We start from the raw sequence: 20,137 nt of genomic DNA on the forward strand, positions 1-20,137 counted from the left end.
AGAGCGGCACATTCAATCTTATGTAATGAGCGAGGAGAAGTCACACTGACAGCAGAGAACCGCGTGACCTTTTATGTGCGCCGCAGGCTGTTGTTTGACATAGACGGAGGCTCTGGCCAAGGGAGAACAGGTTAGCTAATGCGCTGGGTATTTGGACATGCCACGGCACGATTGATCCAAACACACCATCACTCTTAAGGTGTGACGACGTGTGTGTGCGTGTGCGCGTGTGCGATGTTTGTGCGCGCCGTTTGTCTGCGCCTGACAGGTTTATTGTAGAGGGGCAGCGCTGCCTTGTGCTTTCTCTTAAGCAGCCCGTTTTCTCTCCTGAAGGATCCAATTAATCTGAGAGCCGGACCTGTCCCGGCCGCGCGGAGGGGTCCCGCGTCTTGAATATATATAAACACACACTCACCACATTAATTTCAACGTAAACAGACACACACAGGCCCGCCAGTGTGGGAGACAAATTGGTATCGGAGCAAAGCAACTCTGGCCCTGCCCCACAAGCTGTATGAATTATGCTCTCACACATGCCCTTTCTGTGCATATCTGAAGCAGTGGTTCTCAAACTGTGGCACGGGAACCGCTCATGGTACATGGTGATCCTTATAACTGTTAGGGACTCACAGTTATGAGTCCCTAAACTCATAACTGTGCAGTTATGAGTTTAGGGACTAGGGTACTTCCAACGTCTAATGCAAAGTTGACTCTGGTTATGTCAAAGCTGTATGTCCTGGTCCAGTTTCTTAGATTTGCCACGTTTTTGACTTAATATAGATTTAAAGAATGGCAGGTTGGAAAGGCTCTCACTTTGTCTTTGAGTGTGTTGTGGTCAGGAGGATAAATCTCGGTGTTTTTCCCCGTGCACAGCGAGTCTCAAGGGGAAACCCCAGCCCCTAACTGCACTAAGTACAATCACATGCTGCTATTCCCATACACAAGAGCTCTCAATCCTCCCATCTGTTTCTCTCCAAACGCACTGCCACTGGAGAACCTTATCCCTCCATTTATAAAACAAAACAAAACAAAAACAAAGCATTGCACCTCACCTCTGGGAATCTGCCCATTTTGGGACGACTTTCCCCATTTGTATCGGGCTGCTTTTACCACTTATCTTTCGACCTTCCTTTGCAGCTCTGACGGCAACACTTGCTTCTGCGTATCTCATCCATTCAACACTGAGAGGGCGTGAATACCGAAGAAAAAGCATCCGGGGACAACACCCCAAACCGTATTTTCCTTTCATTGACTATACATTTGTTCTGAAGTCTTCTGACAGTTTAGAGTAATCGTTGGATAGGCGTAGCACGGGCACAGTAGATCCACGCTCAAGGCCAGAGTAGTATTTTTGCAAACAATGATTGCTTTATTTTTGTCCAGAGACACCAATAAAGCTAAATTATGGACCTCATTGGAACTATTTACTTAGTTCTTGCCTATAAAATAATCTAACAAAATGTTTTTTGTTTACAAAGTCCTGATTCAGACCAAGTTTGTGTAATCGTAAACAATAATAAATCAGCTTTATCCATTTTAGATTAAAAAGTTTTGGTATTTGGGTTATTTAGGTTAAGCCAGTGTAATATAAACTTGCAATCCTATTACAGATTTATGTTATGTTGCTACTTATAGTGAATATTAGTTACTGTATGCTGTATATGTTACGCCAGATCACAATCACCCCCCAGTGCCTTGGTGGAGGTCATTAAATTTTATTGGAGGGGGTAAATAAATGTTTTTGTAGCTCGCACACATTGTATATATTCCCCGTTTCCAAACAGTGCAACATTAGCACGCCTTTACCATTTTTCCACACCATTCCCGGAAAATATTGCTGGCGCAGGAAGTGATGTGCTTTGGCTTCCCGTGGGCTGTGGCAACATGGCTCTGTTTGCTTTGAACAAATGAATAGAGCAGGGAAAGCAGGATGAAAACGCCATACATATGTGATCTTTTGGAAACGTTCACTGGTCCTACCTCTCCTGCTCTCGGATGCACACGGGGAGGGGGGGGAGGACTGGGAGGACAGATGGCCCCAATCTGGTGACGGGAGGCTGCGGCAGACCTCCAATAGACAGAGGACCATTTACAGCCGCTTCACATCTCTAAACACGGCCTAATAACTAATCCTGTTTTCATATAGCCTGCATAAATAAAGAGGTGAGGGCACAGCGGGCCAAAGGGGCAGACCTGTTTGTGGCTGTTGTGCACTGGTAAGACAAATGTCAATGTGCGCAGTGTCACGGCCCCATGTTGACTTTCTTACATAGAAAGAGAAAACTTGATGCTCCAGTCAAGTGAGAGGAGGAATGACAATTGTCCAACAGTTTAAGGTAAAAACATTTATCTATGGTAAAGAGAAAAACAAAAAAAGTATCGCTTTGCACTTTTGCGCATCTGTGGGGAACTGTGTTAAGTGAGTAGATCAATGAGAAGTGGAAGTTTTAGCCGATACAGCAGTTTATTTTTTATTGGCACTGTAGTAACCTTTTGTGCAAGCTGAATTCTCGCCGTATTTGAGTTTCAAACACACGAGGATCCATCTTGTGCAGTTCGTAATCAGTGGTTTGAATCCGCAGCACTGCAGTATTGCCATGAGTAGGCGAACAATGTCAGAAAAACACACACAGTCTGCTGCTAAACACAAGCATAAATAATCATTGTTAATAAATACTATATATTGTATTGATTAGCCTAGCTTCAGTTTGCTGTTTTGATGCTTGGCTGTGATTGGCTAAAACGAGGTGCACTTGATCCAACCAGCAGCAACTGCTCTTCTTTTACCAAACCATTAAACGGGTGCTATTGCATATTGATATTACAGGGCTAATGTCCATCGCCCTGTAATGTCAATCTGGCTCGGTCTCACCATGTCAGCACTGCGGTTGCAAAACATGAGAGCCAGAGCAATACCCTTGTTTAGATCTTTTGTATCAACATTGGCATCGCTTGGCTTTATGTGAAGAGAAGCGATGTCATTTCCCATGTCATTTTGCAAAGGTTAAATGCCGATGTTTTCAATAGTGGTGCGAAGCAAAATAGACAACCACAACTGATCAAAAGATTGGCCAAGGTTTTCTTGATCATTCTTTACAGTTACACAAACTGCAAAGCTTTTGAGCTTTGAAAACAAGACTGCACTGGCGGTTAGAAAGTCACACCCCCTCTGTTGAAAAGAGCCAACATCCACAGAGCAGAGTGTGCGGTGGATTCTATAAAGTGCATGTAAACAAAAACAGCGGTGGGCGACTCCAGCGCTTTGATTACACACTCAGACCTTGAGCTCTTGATGCACATCGTTTATTGCAATTAAAAAACGAAGCACTTTTGAAAGATTTGAAATGACAGCGTAATTATCTTGTAATAGGCTTGAAGGTGTTATTACATGATTGGGACGGGCATTGGTTGATGTAATGTGCAGGGCTTTGATATTGAAGAGTGCCATAAAGTTTTATGGCCTGTGTCGTACAGTGGGAGCAGAGAGAGAGGGGCTGCTTCTGTGTGTGGGCAGAATTCACATGTAGTTCATTTTCAAAAAAAAAAGTCTGTTTCCAGTGCCAGTCTGGGCTACACAGGTTGGGTCCATTCCACGTCAACTCCCCCCCTCAGCAACACATTCACTTCCACACATGCCAACTCACAGCGCGCACACACCCACCGCAAGCAGTTTTCAGCTCATTTCCGAGCCGTGGGACGCCACAATGCACTGCCGATGAAGTGCTGCGGTGCAATGGTGTTAGATCCAACAGGTTTGAGTGGAAATATTAAGGTGTTCCTTCTGAGCTTCAAAGTCAGCACAGCCAGAAATCACCTGCAATAAACAGTGCACTGGCTCATCTCTTTGGCGTGACACAGCCATCAATCACGGTAACACTACACGCTGTGCGCCGATTTCATCTCTTGACAGCTTTTCATGTGCTGGGAGTGTGTGGGCTCGCCTGTACCGGAGCCCTGCCCCGCTTGACGTACCTCCTTTTCACTGCACGCCAGAAACCTCTGTGCGCTCCAAATGGTTAAGTACCGCATTAGACTTACACTAAGAAAAGACAGGGCTGAAGTGGAGTGAATTTCTGTAGTCTTTAGCTCTGAAAGGAAACCAAAGAAACAGTATACTATCCGCAGCTACATGACTTCAGCGGGAGGCAAGTAACTCGATGAGAGCGTTTGTCAGACTTTCCATTTCCAAAAAAGCAGCAGATCTATCCTCCCTGAACGCAACATCAACCAAGTGTGACGGCGCTCAGACCGCAAAACTGTATGTAAACACAGTTATCTTTTGTGCCGTGTTATTACAAGACTTTCATTACTAAAGGCAGAGCATACTGGCAGTGAAAGTGAAGGGAAACGCTCCAGCTCAGTGGGGAGTAACTGTAACAGTCAGTCAGGCAGTCAGTTAATACAGAGCACCCTCTGCACAGGTAAAGAGATGTAAACAAACACGGTCATCAGTCAGCTTACAAAACACTAGCTCTTTTCAGTGGGTCCAAATAAGAAAGAGCCTATATACGGTGACAATGACTTTGCCTACCCTTCCACAACAAAACATTTCACTGAAAATACCTCAGACTTAACCACAGTAATTCAAACAATTTCCTTTGAGGGAGAAAGAATTGGCCTGTCACCATCTAAGGTCACAACTTTACCACCCCCACTCTCACAAACAGCCTGCTCTCAGCAATGACAGTGTAATGGTCCGCATACGATCCAACGGCATTACACCCTGACCTGCGCAACACTGCAACAGCACCCACACCTCCAGCCTATTTCAGACCTAAACACGGAGCGCATGACGACACCGCCGTCATTTTCCTCTAAACAAGCGACGTTTATGCAAGTGTCCAGCCTATGGATGTTGCCCTTCTTTTGCCACTTCAACTTGTCATTGCTGTATATCAGCGACACCTTATGAAATCTAGTTGTATTTTTCACAAACGCGATAGCGGATCCTCCAAGCAGCTGTTACCACCGCAGAAAGACATTCTCTATGCACAATCATACAAGTTCATTACATTAATGCTTTGTAGACAACAGTACAGAGCCGTTATGAACAAAAATAGACTTACTGTGATGTGAATGTAGGTTAATGGCCGATGGTAAAAATTTCCCGGAATGGAGAGGCGGCGGATGACTTGCGCCTAAGTGACCGGGGGAGGGAGGGATCCTCCCGGCTGCATTCGCAGAGCCGAGTCGGTGTTGCTCCATGGCGAGTCCAGCCAACAGAGGTGGGGGTACGTGGACAGAACGTGGAGGTCCAAAATCTCGGCCATCCATTATCCACGATAGGAAAAGTTACCCCAAAATCAAAAAGCCAGTTTAGGCTATAATGTCCTTAGTTTTTCAGGCGATACGTGCTCTTTTTCAGTCATGCTGCTGACCTATAACACACAACAGGAAACACACTTGACAAAAACTGTCATATTCAGGTACAAGTGAAGTGCTGGCAGAGGTCAGTTTTTAGATTTCTCTCGTACGTAGCGAGCGCTCGGCCCAAACGACCAATGACGCAGTTTGGAAAAACACTTCAAAAACTAAACACACGCAATTTCTCAATTGTTGCGAGGACAAATCGAGCTCCCTGTACTGTTCTGCAACTACTTCAAGCACACAGGCTGTATTTTACATCTTTTAAAAGACGAGGTAAAGTGGAGCGGATTCGCAGCGCTCCACCCACTGCGAACCGAGCTGCAGCCGCCAAGAGCTGCTCTTTCCCGGGAAGCGCCGCAGAACGACGGCTCGAAACCAAGCGCTCCGAGATTTGCAAGCGCATACGGCTACAATTTAGTCACCCATCGAAGCCGTTTTACCGAGCTTTTCCTCACACCAAACGGCAGTGCTGCAGGCGACCTCGTAAGCCAATACACCATAAATACTGAAGGCGCATCAAATATAAATTTCAAACGGGTTAAAAATAAATAAGGTTGCAAAGGTTGCATCATTAATCAACCGTGTTGGGTATTTTCTTGACCACAAATGCAAATATACTGACAACAAACTGCAGCTGCACAACCTAAGCAACTAAATACATGAAGCTATTTCACACCAAAACGCCCGTGTGTTATTACTTGACAATCTAAATGCCCTAAACTTGGATCGGATCGACCATATAAAGACCTTTAATGCGCGGAAGTTAATTGTCCACGGAGAACCTGCAGAAGCGACTGACTAACCATTAGTTTAAACATGTGAAGTAGCAGAGCTCATTACTAAAAATTAAATAGATTAAAAGTCAGGACTTTCATGTAATGGGAGCGCGCGCACCGAGTCCAGAAGGATCACAGGCAGATTTTTTAGACAGAACTTGGCGCGTCATGTTTTAGCTACGCGTAAAATTAATAGGTTACAGAAAATCTATATATTCAAAGTGACATCCAAAGTGATAGCGAGGCTACTACGACAAAGTCAGATTAACCAGACTGGAAGCGAGAAAATAGGGCTATGACTAGAGATATGCAGGCGGGCGGGATCTGAAGACTCCACTAACCATAATAAAGCGCTTATTTTTCCGAAAAGCACCCCGGCTAAAATGTCCCAGGGCGCGCACGGCGCAGGCAAGGACGACTTCCCCAGCGGATAGTTATCCACGCGGCTCGGCGAGACAGCGGCAACTCAGCCACGTTTCAAACTTTTCACGGTAAACAGAGCACGAAAGTTTCTTCCACGGAAGGATGTTGAAACTTGGATTGCAAATCGAAGCGGAGTTAACAAAAATGTACGCCTCGCGCGCTTTTAGTTAGATTTGCGCAAAAATGTTTTTGAACAAGGACTTACTCTGAGTCAAAAACTGGACTAACAAGAAAATGACGTGGAGCTTACTTGAAAGGAGAACATTTGTAACCCGAGCTGAAAATTCAAACATTTTTCAAAATACGTCCTTGTTGCCGTGAGAAGTGAACTAGTCCATTACATGCTGGTCTAAAGGCGAGCTGGTGGATGACTACAGAGAGTCCAGAGGAGAGCAAGCCTCCGTCGTCGAGTCGGTAAACTCCAGAGCAATGAAACCCAGCATTGTTTAGCTCGCCCCGCCCATCTCCCTCGCTACCACCAAGCCCCTGCCCGGCCCCGAACGTCTACATTAGACCCGCTCCTATTGGCTGCTGGGAGTGTCAATCAAAGTCTGTAGCTTTACTGAAAAAAAATACTCTGGCCGCTCGCCAGCACTATAAAACCAATTATGGAGCAAGGAGGTTGAGCCGTTTCAAGGTCCCCTCTCCCTTCAAGACTGAGTGATCAAAACAGTTTTTTGAAAGGCGGTGGTGGGGGCTATTTGAAGCGTGTTTTCCCGACGACCCTTTTCTTTGCCCCCCGTTGGTGACCATACTTTCTCATTTCCACGCGGATTAGAATGCCGTTAAAGTGGGTAAGAAACAACCGTGGGAATTGTTTCACTTTTGTCAAGTGTTGGAAGATAAATTGAGTTATTACAGTCAAATAATGCAACAAATAAATGTTGCATTTATTTGACGCTCTGTGTGGCAGGCAACCATTTGAAAGTGTCCGACCTAATGCCACTAATCTGGACCTCAAACATGGATAAGGACCTATTATTGACTGATGTGTTGATAATCTGTTGGGCCAAAATTCAAAGTTGTTGTGGTCAGATAAGTTGATTTCATTGGGTCAAAGGTAGGCACATGAGGCGCATGAGACATATCAGCAGCATGACCTCTATCCCTCTGATTCGCTACTTTATTTTTCTCAAAGGGGAGCACAGCGCTTTCATGCAAAGGACCAAAACATGCAGCGGGTCAAGCAGCATTGGGCTGCCTGTGGTATAATGTGCATTAAGCCTGAGCAGGGCTAAATTAGCATGAGAAGAGGAGCAAAAGCAACGCTCTCTGTGTGCCCAACAGCTTCACTCCTAATCCCTGGGTACCTGTAGATTGGTTCGGTGACATGAAACCATTGGTTCACTCCCTAATATTCTGCATTATAGCAGCCTATAGTTGAAGAAAATGTTGATTAAAAATACGAAACGGTTTCAAGCCGCCCTGGCCCCACCTCCTCAGCGCGAGACCGTTTCAAGGCAGCCCACTAGAAAGAAAGAACGAAGGACGCGCAGAAAACACTGCACATGCAGAGAGGGGAGCGGTGCGACTGCAGCTACAAATATCACGAGAAGCGGCAGCGAAGGAAGAGTCTGGAAACCAGTGTCGACTGTCACATTGACGGGACATGACCATGGATTTAGGCACAGTGGTGTCCCATCCACCCGATGGGGACTAGACTCTTTGTTCTACTCATGGCCCGGAATGGGAATACGGACAATGCCTTAGATTAGGGCCCATTGTTTTTGTCGTGAACCCACAAGCAGGAGGAAGGTTTCATCTTCACTTGCGGAGTTTGATTTTATTTCTATGTAAGGTGGGTGTGACTGCCACAGTCGGTAAACAGCTTATGTTTATGCTCACAATGTCATTACAAACTAAAATATAAAAGGTTACAATTAAGGTGAAATCCCACTTTACGCACACTTTACGCACACTTAATATTCGGTTTATTTGCCTCCGTGAAATGCCTGCAGTGGGTTCAGCTGTTCAAACACACTTCACAAAGAGCAGTCAGTAAATAATATCTAAATAAAGGCTGTAAACTTGTTGTGCTTCATGTTGAAGTTCTCATCTTTGTGTTGAGCCACAACTGAATTTTGTTTGGATTTGGACATGGCTCTCAGATAATGTTTTTAGTAGATAGTCCAAACTGTAATGTAACTATTATTATAACTACTGCCAAAGAGTCTGGTAAAACAAAACTAAAATTTGATACAATGTCAAAAAGTCATTATTCCTGGACTGTTCTAAACCCCACAAAGAGACTGTGGGCATATCTACGATAATGTTATTGTTCTCCCTCTTTGTCTTTGTTGCCTGGATGTAATTTTTCACATCAAGCAATATAATCACACAGTTATAATTACATTATTGAGGTTTTGGTCCATTCTCTGGACTGAGGGATCAGGTGAAAGATTTGATTTGGCAGCCAGACTATCTAATTTTCTGTACACATGTGGCTGCATGAAGCCACAGGGGACAGCCCTCGGAGACAGCATTGATTAATTCAGTGGGGGTTCACTCCTCTGTGGAGAAAGAAAGAAATACATAAATAAATAAACAGTGAGATGTGCCCCCTGCAGAAGCACCTGGCCTTTCTCAAACTATACAGTCAATCCCACTTTAACAACATTCTCCAGTGGACATATTCTCTATTATCCACAAATGGCACACTAGAAGCATCAATAAATAACTGTGCAGTAATTTTGTCAACCTACTAGTCTCCTCCGCCCAACACCTCCTCCCCACTCTCAGGCACACCGTTACATCCTCACAGAGCAGCATGACCGCAGGGCTAAATCATTCATCACGCCTTATCTGGAAGCACTGTACGCTTATGGACGCACTGCTGCTGCAATGCACCAACACTAATCTGTGAGATGATTGCATAGAAGGTTAATGGTGGTGTCACATTTCCTCAGACAAATACATATGTAATAATAGAGTGGAAGAGGAGTGAGTTCACCCCACGCGACAAGCATCTCGTGAGGAGTGTGTAGCTCAGTAGGCAACCTGTCTCCTGTCTGTCATCACAAAGCACTGAATTCCTAGTTTGTGAATGTTCCCTCACTGACAATGGCAATAAAACCTCTTCAGATTCTGAAGCCTCTCCTCCAGACACCCATCTGGTCTCAAGCACAGAGAAATCACTTTTCAGTGAAAATAAAAAACAATGTTATGTGACAATGCCTCCAATGTCCTTTGAATTCCCTTATTCCTTCCATTGTGCCTCTTACTCATCAATATGCAGCCCAGCTGTAGGTCTGGAGCTACAGCACAAACATGGACGAGGGCCTCCACAACATTACTCATCAGAACTCATTACTACCAAATCCACTTAAGGTATCAAAACTGTATTTGACTGACGGGCCTATTCCATAGAGAAAAAAAAGGTAAATTTACCCAACAAACATCTAAATATCAAGAGTAATCTCCACTCAATATGGTGTTGGGGGAAGGGTAGAGCAGGGCGCTTGAGGAAGCAAAGCATGCTTTAGAAATGTATTTCCTGGCATGGTCTGTGCAAGATCTGAGATTTGACAAGCACATACTTTGACAAGTATGACGAGCACATTGCAACAATCTCAAGCAAACGCTGATTCAACGGCCACAAAGTAGATGTATGTACTGTGTGTCTGTGAATTATAATATTTATGTCAGCTGCTCACCAGCTAATCCCTATTGTTCCTATTGGGATTATATGTAGAATTACAATCACATTGGCTACTTTCTTGTGTGAAGGTCTTTTAGAAAGATATTTTTCAATGGTGCACAGTAAAAAAAAAATATATATATATATATATATAGGGCTAAGATTTATGTCAATGTCACACAAAGTACCAGCTCGTAAATTATTAGACCTTCCAAGTACCATCAGGCATAGATCAAGATCAATTCATGACTAGATCGAGTCAGAAATAAATCTGAATTAGACGAAATTGTGTTTTAACTGTGTGTAAACCAGAAAAAACAACTAACCTGATAGCGCTCTTAAAGTATAAAGACACAATGAAAAAGAATGAAATGAGACCCTGCACCTGCAGAAACCCAAGTACCACCAGTGGTAAACGTCTCACAGTTTGAGAACCGCTGACTACATATAGCCAACACTACAGACTTTATTACAGATGTAAAAGTTTGTAGATTCTTGTTGAGTAATCTGCTTTTATAATTGTTTAGAGACTAAAAACAAAGTGTGCAGAGCAGAGAGCAAAGAACAAAGTGGTTGTTAAATTGCTTTGTTCTGAATTGCCATAGTCATTATGAATATGCTTTATTGTTCTGCAAGCTAAAAGAGGAGTTATTGTTATTACATTAACAAATAGTGTCGTTCTCTCTACTGGCCTCTTTCTGTCTGCATTAATACCCCTCTATTTCCCTTCCACCCAGTTTAGTTTGGCGATGAAGCGGCGCAACAGCCCCCTCTGTTGGACATAAACACTGTAACTGCATGAGGGTGTGTGGAATGACCAGAGGAACTGCCGGCTCGAGCTGACTGTTGTAAATGTGTTGTAAAACAGTACGCCTCGTTTTCTGACAAATGGTTTCCCCACTATGTCGTCTCTCGCGGGAAGCTATTGTGCAGCAACTAGCATTATTCTCAGTCACCTGCCGTGCGCACGAGGAACATAGAGGCTGAACGCGCCCCTTACACGCGCACTAAATTGAGGATTGCGGCGTGAGCTCGTGAACACCCCTGCACACGATCAGGGCGCATAGCCGACACACACCTCTACAGCGAGTGATTTGCTGGCGTTGCAGTAAAATAATATCAGAGGGTAGCAGCCTCAGCAGAATCACAAGGGAACTGCTGCGAGATGGAATAAATTTCCAAACACAATTCAGCGTGTGTACAACCCGTATGCAGCACCTTTATAGATGCACATATAAATTCACCTCACTTACTGGTAACACACGCTTATATTCATGAGTGCAGGCCTCCGTGTTCCCTAAAAATGCAGTAGCAGGCGAACCCAAGTACTCAATGTTTACCGAGTGCTGAGCTTGGTGTGTAAGCTACAGAGTAACGAGATGGTGCGTACAATTTTACCGGACTGGGCCCGAGCAACTAATGTTATCAATGTCAATAACCTCTGGGACGCACGCGCCCGACCCTCCTGCACATTTCCTCAATCGACTATATAGAAGCGTCAGCTAAGAAACCAAGTGATAACTAATCTTAGCTGCATGTCGCAATAGTGCATTGAGTAATGCAGGTCTCGACCGCCACCTAGTGACCAAATCCTGCAACTACAATTATTGCAAAAGCGGGTCTTGAGCATTGCAAAATGCGATTGCAAGATATAGTGCGCAAAACTAGCGCCTTGAACATCCGAGTCAAAATGCTTGAAATTCTTAAGGCCTGGTTACTCCATAGTTTAAAAAAAAAAAAAAAAGCTCCACTGGCTATAATGGTAGGCTCTTATATCACCAAGTATTGTTATACTGAACTATTTCCAGGTAGATTTAAATGCAGATCAATCTCCTCTTTCACCAGATCTGCAGTTGTCCTGACAGCACCGCACCAAGATTTAGGAAGGCTACTCCCAGCTTTCAGTTCTTAGCAAATGTAAATAGCTTAAGAGTTATCGGTTTAGCTTTAACAAATGCATCAAGTAGGCAAAGAAAACCAAAATAGACAATATTGGAACACATGTGCACTTTATTGGGATTGTTTAGTCAGTGTACAAGTTGGCCCCACCGGTCTGCTGGCACCCCTTGTTATCCCGTCACGTTGAGACCCCTTGCCCCCACCACCCCAAGGATGAAACCTCCAACAGGGGGATGAAGAGGTCACAATTGGGTTTTGCATAACAAAAAAATTAACAGGACCAAGATAATTTTTTAAGGCTGAAAGTACAAAAAACCCAGACATAATTTACATACAAGCGATACTACAACCATGTTTAAGTATGCTCCAACCACTGGGCAGCCTTCACAGAGGCGAATACGTGTCTGAACAATGCAGTTAACATTTGGAATCATGTGTCGAACAATGCAGTTAACAAACATTTGGAATGACTCAAAGAAAACAAATGTACATTAAGTCCCAGATGCAAATGCTGTTGTCTGGGTATTTTTAAATCTAGCCAAACATTACTGTTGCCTTCACTTCCAGTTTTCAAAATCCTGAGTCAAGCGCCAAAAATAAATGAAGCCATGCCAATGAGTTGGTCATTTGGACTCTGCGCCTGAGAATGTATGAGAAATGTGTGTGGTCGTTTTGCACAGAGCTGAAGTTGTTGGGCGTTTGGTCGGGAGGGGGAAGGAGGAACAGTCTGTTTAGAAGCATTTGCGGTGGACGATGGAGGGGCCGGACTCATCATACTCCTGCTTGCTGATCCACATCTGCTGGAAGGTGGACAGAGAGGCCAGGATGGATCCTCCAATCCAGACAGAGTATTTACGCTCAGGTGGGGCAATAATCTGCAGGAGACAAAGCAGTTTTAGACAGAACAAAGCAAATACAATAAATGCAGCAGCAACAGCACAACACGCACCTTAATCTTCATGGTGGATGGGGCCAGGGATGTGATCTCCTTCTGCATCCTGTCAGCAATGCCTGGGTACATGGTGGTACCTCCAGACAGCACAGTGTTGGCATACAGATCCTTACGGATATCGACGTCACATTTCATGATGCTGTTGTAGGTGGTTTCATGGATTCCGCAAGATTCCATACCTAGGTTGACAAAGACATGTAAGAACAGGTATACCAAAATACTAAGTAATGCTTGTATCAGGAGAAACATACCGAGGAAGGATGGCTGGAAGAGGGATTCTGGGCAACGGAACCTCTCATTGCCAATGGTGATGACCTGTCCGTCGGGCAGCTCATAGCTCTTCTCCAGAGACGAGGAGGAGGCAGCGGTATTCATCTCCTGCTCGAAGTCCAGGGCAACGTAGCACAGCTTCTCCTTGATGTCACGGACAATTTCCCTCTCGGCTGTGGTGGTGAAGGAGTAGCCACGCTCTGTCAGGATCTTCATGAGGTAGTCTGTGAGGTCGCGGCCGGCCAAGTCCAGACGCAGGATGGCGTGGGGCAGAGCGTAGCCCTCATAGATGGGCACTGTGTGGGTCACACCATCACCGGAGTCCATGACGATACCGGTGGTACGACCAGAAGCATACAAGGACAGCACAGCCTGGATGGCAACGTACATGGCGGGGGTGTTGAAGGTCTCGAACATGATCTGGGTAGAGAAGAGAACATTAGAACTGTATTGAGATTACAAAGCTTAATGCTGTGGACACTTCACCCACAACATGCATTAGAGTCAGAAATGTTAGTAGGAAAGTGCAGAACATTCCTTCACACTTGTGCATGTCATCTAAAATATGTTAAGAGAAATTTTATGTATATATATATTTTTTTTACACAAGTGAAGATTTAACACTCAAAAGGGCCTGTTTGAGAGATCACCTTAAGGAACAGAACAGAGATCCTGGAGAAAAGAGGAAAGGAAGGAGTACAGTAAGAACCAGAGATGAGGAGCCCAAGAGAGGACAATGCAAGAGATATTGAAATGTAGTCACGATTTATACCTGTGTCATCTTCTCCCTGTTGGCTTTGGGATTCAGAGGGGCCTCTGTAAGCAGGACAGGGTGCTCCTCAGGTGCAACTCTCAGTTCATTGTAGAAGGTGTGATGCCAGATCTTCTCCATGTCATCCCAGTTGGTCACAATACCGTGTTCAATGGGGTACTTCAGGGTCAGGATACCCCTCTTGCTCTGAGCTTCATCACCAACATAGCTGTCTTTCTGGCCCATACCGACCATCACTCCCTTAAATAAAAAAAATAAAAATTGCATTTTAAAATATATTCCATTTAATTTGGAAATACTATTTACTAAATTTGTATAAAAATATCACACAGCATGTTTTAGAGACTATCAACTATGGCTCCACCCACCTGATGCCTGGGGCGACCGACGATGGAGGGGAAGACGGCACGAGGGGCGTCGTCTCCGGCAAATCCGGCTTTGCACATACCGGATCCGTTGTCAACAACCAGTGCGGCGATTTCCTCATCCATGGCTAAACTGTAAAATAAAAAAAGCACGTTAAAAACACAGTTAAAGTCAACACGCCTCAGAAAATCCAACTTCCTGTCAAGTCATGTAGCAGTGATGTAGCGCACCACTAGGTGGCGCCTTTGCCCCGCATTCCGCACAGACAAAAGGAAGTGCGCTGCATTCAGTTATTGCCATATAAGGGCATGGTCTGGTTTGAGCGGCTTTGCGGCTAACGGCACTGTGGCGCGAGGCCAGCCGTGGATCAGAAGCTTCGACACAGGCCGAACCCTGGACAGGACCACTCCCATGGTCCACTCAGTCCAGCCTCCACCGGACACTCCCAGTGTTGCTCAATCACACCGCACTAATACTAAGGACATCTGAACATTACTGCGTCACAGGCTTCGCCGAAACTTCATTTATTGTTACTGGCTGCGTCAAGTCACGATCAGTTAGCAGCTAAAATAATCAAATGCAATTTATTGAGGAAAAATTACAAGTCTGACTAGTGCTTCATTTCCTGAAGACCACGCCTATGATACACTACATTTCCTCTTCCTCGTTTCTTCAACATTTTCAAAAGCAAATTTCAAAAGCCTCAAATCGCTGTGTTACGTATTCAAGGCTTGGGTCTACAAAAAGGTAATGATTTGCTAATGCAGCAGGTTAACGGTTGGTTGCCGGTGCAGCTAAGCTAATGTGCTAAAGTAGGTCACACCCCGTCGCAGCGAGCACAAAAGGAGCAGCCGGGTCCAGACCAACTTGACTCAAAAGCAAATTCATAGCCACTGCTGATCAAAATGTACAAATCAGCATCAGATAACTGTTCCCTATGCATGTACACACAATAAGAGACATTATGAAATTAGAAAAATAATATTTTCCGGTACTTCTATTCAAAAGCCGGTTATTCAATACCAAGACCATTGAGCTCGGCTTTGGAAAGCCTTAAAATATTTGTTACAACTTCGAGTTACATTGTATTAAGCAAAAACAATGGACTTTTAAAAATCATTTAAGTTAGCAGCAGGAAATGACACGACAAAAGAACCTCGTGGCTCATACTTTCGATGAAATAAACGTAATATTGACACAATAATGCACAAAACGTTAACTACGTGTTCACGTGATACAGTTCAACCAAGTTAAAGCTTACTTTATAATAAAATATGTTCTTACCTTTGGGTGGGGGGCTTTTCGTTTTAAGGGAACCGGTTTCAGGCAAGTGATATCCCGCACAGGCTGTGGCGGCGCTCAGAGTGAACTGTCGTCTGTGGGCGCTTCTATTTTATACCACGCCAGTTGCCCGGCTCGAGCCATAAAAGGTAAACTTTCGGAATGGCGCGCTCTGATTGGTTCAGCGTCATGTACTAGGGCACGTCGCGTGCACACTGTGGCGCACTGACCGCTCGCGATTTCAGGGACGAAGTGAGAGAGGGAGGCGATAATAGCGAAGGATTGTAGAAAATAAAAGGGAAGGGATTGATGTTGTTGAGGCCTAGTAAGCCTAATCCTCTGACAAAGTGTTTTACGTGTACGTTTAAACGATGTATAAACTTTCATGGGATTTGCATGTCTTTCTGCCCTTCTCGTGCACTTCCTTTACAACCTAACTCAACAAGACGGATAGGTCAAGCGGCAGACTCCAGTTGCTGCCATGATGCAGCACAAGTCCTGAACCAATGCTAAAGAAGAGGCTATCATTTGATGTGGGACTGCATGCAGTCTACTTTGAAAAGAAGATGCAAGCTCAGTGGGAGCCTCAAACACATGACATACATAACACAAACAGAGTCACAGCCTGGGGAATGACCCACTCTCTCAGGCCATCTCTTCATGCTCAGCTTACTGTTTTAGATTTCAAAGGGCCAAGGTATTTTTTATTAACAACCAAATGTTCCCTTTGACCCCACCTCCCCCTTGTTCTTGTCACCTGGACAATCTGAGGCCTTCTTGAGAATATAATATATAGCCTGCAGTATTACATAGCAGAACAATAATCAGTGCCAGTTAAAGCTATATGTGGTTTACCAGACATGCAGCAAATTCATCTCTTCCTCCTTCACCACTTCCTCTTCCCTCTCTGTTGCAACTATTCCCTTGCATCAGTTTTTTTCTCACTTTGTCTTCCTTATTGTTGATTTGTTGCCTTTAAATGGGCATAATTATTGTCTGTATGGCTTCTGCACACACACATGTGCAGAATTGCAGAATATTTCTCAGTGGCGATACAACATACTGAAGACAATGTTGACACCGTTACTGGTTAATAATCAATGGTCCAATGACAGGTCTCAAACATGACAGAGGCCGATCAAACCTGAGGGAGTGCCACTGGACTGGGGATGCAATGATTCATGGCTTTCTTATTGAAGTGGAATACTACCATGACTAATACAATACAAAAAAATAGCATATTGGACTTGGAATGTTATTTGTCTTGGTCACATATGTTCAGCTTTGGATGTATGTTTAGAGTTTACTAGAGATGTTGAGTAGTTGTCAACACTCTCAAGGAATGACTGCTAAGTGAGTGCCTGGAATAGTGTCCTGGAAGAGCCCTCTCATGTATCATAACAAGTGTGTGTGCTTGTTTGTGCTGTATGCCAGGGAAAGGGAGACAGACATCCAGGGCATGCAGAAACTTTTTTTCCACACTGGTCATTGTGTCTAGTTTTTAAAAGTTACTGGCCAATTTAAAGTTTTCGTTCATGCCACAATGAAGTGGACACACAAGTAGCTTATGGGCTCAAGACATTTGAGATCTACGGCCTCAAGAGCCCCCCAAAACTGCATCACAGCGGAGGCGTCACAAGAGGAGCTATAGGGAAAAAAAAAGGGACAGACAAGGAGGCATCTGGGCAAGACTCACAGTTAAGCCACACATGCCTTCTATTGTTCTGGCTAACGGACGTTCACTGGAGAATAAAACAGATTAACTACTAACACACCACCTTCTGAAACAGAGACAAACCCAGGAGGCGCTGCACTGTTTCAGAGGATGAAAGGAGCACTGAAGGCAGCCAGCCAGGTTTCATCCGGGTGCTGTAGTTTCCTCTTCCTCCTAAAACATGCTGGTCAGGTGGGCCCACAATGGCGGCGCAGCTCAGGACTAGCAATGGCGAATGAAGCACTTACTTCCTTAGCTTGTTTATCTCTACTGCTGTCGTCAAAGGCACCAGGATAATTAAATGTGATGTAAAGAAACAATACACGGGCAATTTTTTTACACGCCAAAAAATGACATAAACTTTCCAGTCCATTCAGTAATGTGGCAGTAAGACTGAGTAGGCATGATGTGTCAAAGTGAGTAAGCTAAAAGCCATAGACCACGGGCTATCAAACAATTCTCCTAGGGCTATTTCTTGGGAATCATTGATTGACAGCTTGGTAAACATTGGTCCAGTAAACCACTTTTCCTCCACCTATCGCACACTTCATTTCCACATTTGCTCTTGCTCTTTGCCCATGTGACATGCCAAACAGTAACTCCCTGGTCACTTGCGTGTTTATATACCTCCAGTTCAAAGTTCAAATAAGTGCAAAAGCTACGGCAAACTCTTGAATTGCAAGAGCCGTTTTGACGTTAACTTTTATCCGAGGCTGTTGCAATGCACCTTTTCACAACTCAAGCCAGCTCACTCTCTTCCTTTTTTACGTCAGACATATGTGCTGCAGTGTGTACTAGGGAAGTAGATCTGGTAGCACCACCCCGCTGAGACGTCATTCAGGTTTTCAACTACAAATAAGGTAATCAAACAACTAGCCTAGCACCTCAAGAAACAGCCACTCCCTTCATGACTAATACTATTCCCATTGATCCAGTTCATCTCACTATTGAGGGCAAAGAAATACAAGTTATTTAAGGCTTTAAATGCAACTTGCATGAACCAAACCCTTTCCTTATTATTTTGCATAGCACCACCCCGCTGAGACGTCATTCAGGTTTTCAACTACAAATAAGGTAATCAAACAACTAGCCTAGCACCTCAAGAAACAGCCACTCCCTTCATGACTAATACTATTCCCATTGATCCAGTTCATCTCACTATTGAGGGCAAAGAAATACAAGTTATTTAAGGCTTTAAATGCAACTTGCATGAACCAAACCCTTTCCTTATTATTTTGCATATCAACGCAAGATCTCGCTTGGTTTCTGGGAGTTCTGTGTGGGATGTGGGGGAGGGGAGGTCAATGAATGAAAAGGGCCTGTTGCTCATGTGGTAATCCTGGCCATAGGGGGTGGACATTGGCATGAATACTCACCCTATCCCAATGCATCCACCATTCAAAACATCTGCCGCCTTGGAATCTAGTATCAGCTCCTTCATGGCCGGACATTAACAGCTATTAGTCTGAACCGAGGCTAAAAGCACAGGATGGAATGGATATTCTAGTAATACAGGATGATGCTGCAGTGTACGGGACGAAAGATGATGTCCAACGTGCTCGGAAATGTATCATAATTACCCGCCAATTACCAATACAATCAACGACTAATTTAGAAATAGATTATTTTTACCTGGGCACGGAAAAGTTCACAATAATGTAACACTTGCATTTCATTACTATCTCCTGTATGCTATGTTTTGGGTTTGATGTAAGATTTGCACACATTATTTTTGCCAATAGTCCTGCCTTGGGACCCAGTTATGTTAAGAATAAACAACATGTAGGCCTAAGTTGTATTATTTGGTGAAAAAGCTCCAAATTTGAAGTCAGCGGAGACACAATAAAACATAGAATTAACACATCACAAAGGATCAAATATGGAATAGTGGACACAGCCGCCCAGCCTTTGTATCCTTCGCCTTTTCACGCACGTCAGCCCATGTCAAGCCGGACGCTTTCTTCCCCACTTCTTCCCTAGTCACTCCACACAAAGTGGCTGACCAACCAATTGTGCGCCATCTGTGACTGGTCATAGTTTTCCGAGCGGGGAAACCCTATTCACTCCCTTTGGCCTCCCCTTCTTCTTCTTCTTCTTCTTCTGCCTGCAGCCCCCCCCCCTCTCCCTTAAGTCCGGCGATAAAGCTCATAGAGGGCTCGTCTGCAGCGTCATTGATCCGCGGGTCGCCGTGGTGACAGTCTGACTCCGAGGCACGGGCCAGTTACCAGCTGTGAGAGTGCGTGTGTGTGTGTGTGTGTGTGTGTGTATCTGCCAGCTGGCCTGTAATGCCGATTGGATTAGCTTCCCATTTATGGCCCAAATGCATCCTTATCTCCATCCCCCCCAACTTCTTAGAGACGCACTTTACCACTATTATACCCCCCCACACCCACACAATCCTGATTATCTTGCACCGATCAACCAATCTGATCACATGAGTACTTTTAATTTGCTCATCTGGGTATACGCTTCACCCATTAAAGCCCAAGGAACAGGCACAACTTTTTTTTTGTTGGGCAATTCAAGTGCTGTTGCAGAACTAACATCATGCAACGCAGGATTTGGGGGATTTTCCACATTTCAATTGTTCTTAGACACACTTTCTTTAAATGGTCCTTCTATTTCTCTTCTATTTTCAACATCATTACCAACTTTGTAAGAATAATACATATTAGTGATG

General features: G+C 44.4%; 2 protein-coding genes across 8 annotated transcripts in view; both read right to left on the reverse strand.

Annotated features, from left to right (window-relative positions):
• tnrc18 (trinucleotide repeat containing 18) overlaps nt 1–6,996 on the reverse strand; it is a 46,294-nt gene extending 39,298 nt beyond the window's left edge. For 6 of the 7 annotated variants that reach the window (XM_079564120.1, XM_079564124.1, XM_079564121.1 and 3 more), the window contains exons 1-2: nt 6,817–6,996; nt 5,067–5,378 (exon numbers count right to left, since the gene is read on the reverse strand). In XM_079564120.1, coding sequence (XP_079420246.1) covers nt 5,067–5,274 — 208 coding nt within the window. In that variant the 5' untranslated portion in view covers nt 5,275–5,378; nt 6,817–6,996. Of the gene's footprint in view, nt 1–5,066; nt 5,733–6,816 lie in introns of those variants that run through there. The other variant, XM_079564119.1, reaches the window with a different exon arrangement.
• A 5,199-nt stretch (nt 6,997–12,195) lies between these two features.
• Nucleotides 12,196–15,905, reverse strand: actb2 (actin, beta 2). Its single transcript, XM_079564138.1, has 6 exons — nt 15,747–15,905; nt 14,465–14,594; nt 14,097–14,336; nt 13,306–13,744; nt 13,052–13,233; nt 12,196–12,977 (listed from the first exon to the last, which is right to left on the reverse strand). The coding sequence occupies exons 2-6, from the start codon at nt 14,585–14,587 to the stop codon at nt 12,834–12,836; spliced, it is 1,128 nt and encodes a 375-aa protein (XP_079420264.1). The 5' UTR covers nt 14,588–14,594; nt 15,747–15,905; the 3' UTR covers nt 12,196–12,833.
• Nucleotides 15,906–20,137: the final 4,232 nt, after the last annotated feature.

The sequence above is a fragment of the Gobius niger genome, assembly GCF_951799975.1.
Source record: "Gobius niger genome assembly, chromosome: 10".
Classification (NCBI taxonomy): Eukaryota; Metazoa; Chordata; class Actinopteri; order Gobiiformes; family Gobiidae; genus Gobius; species Gobius niger.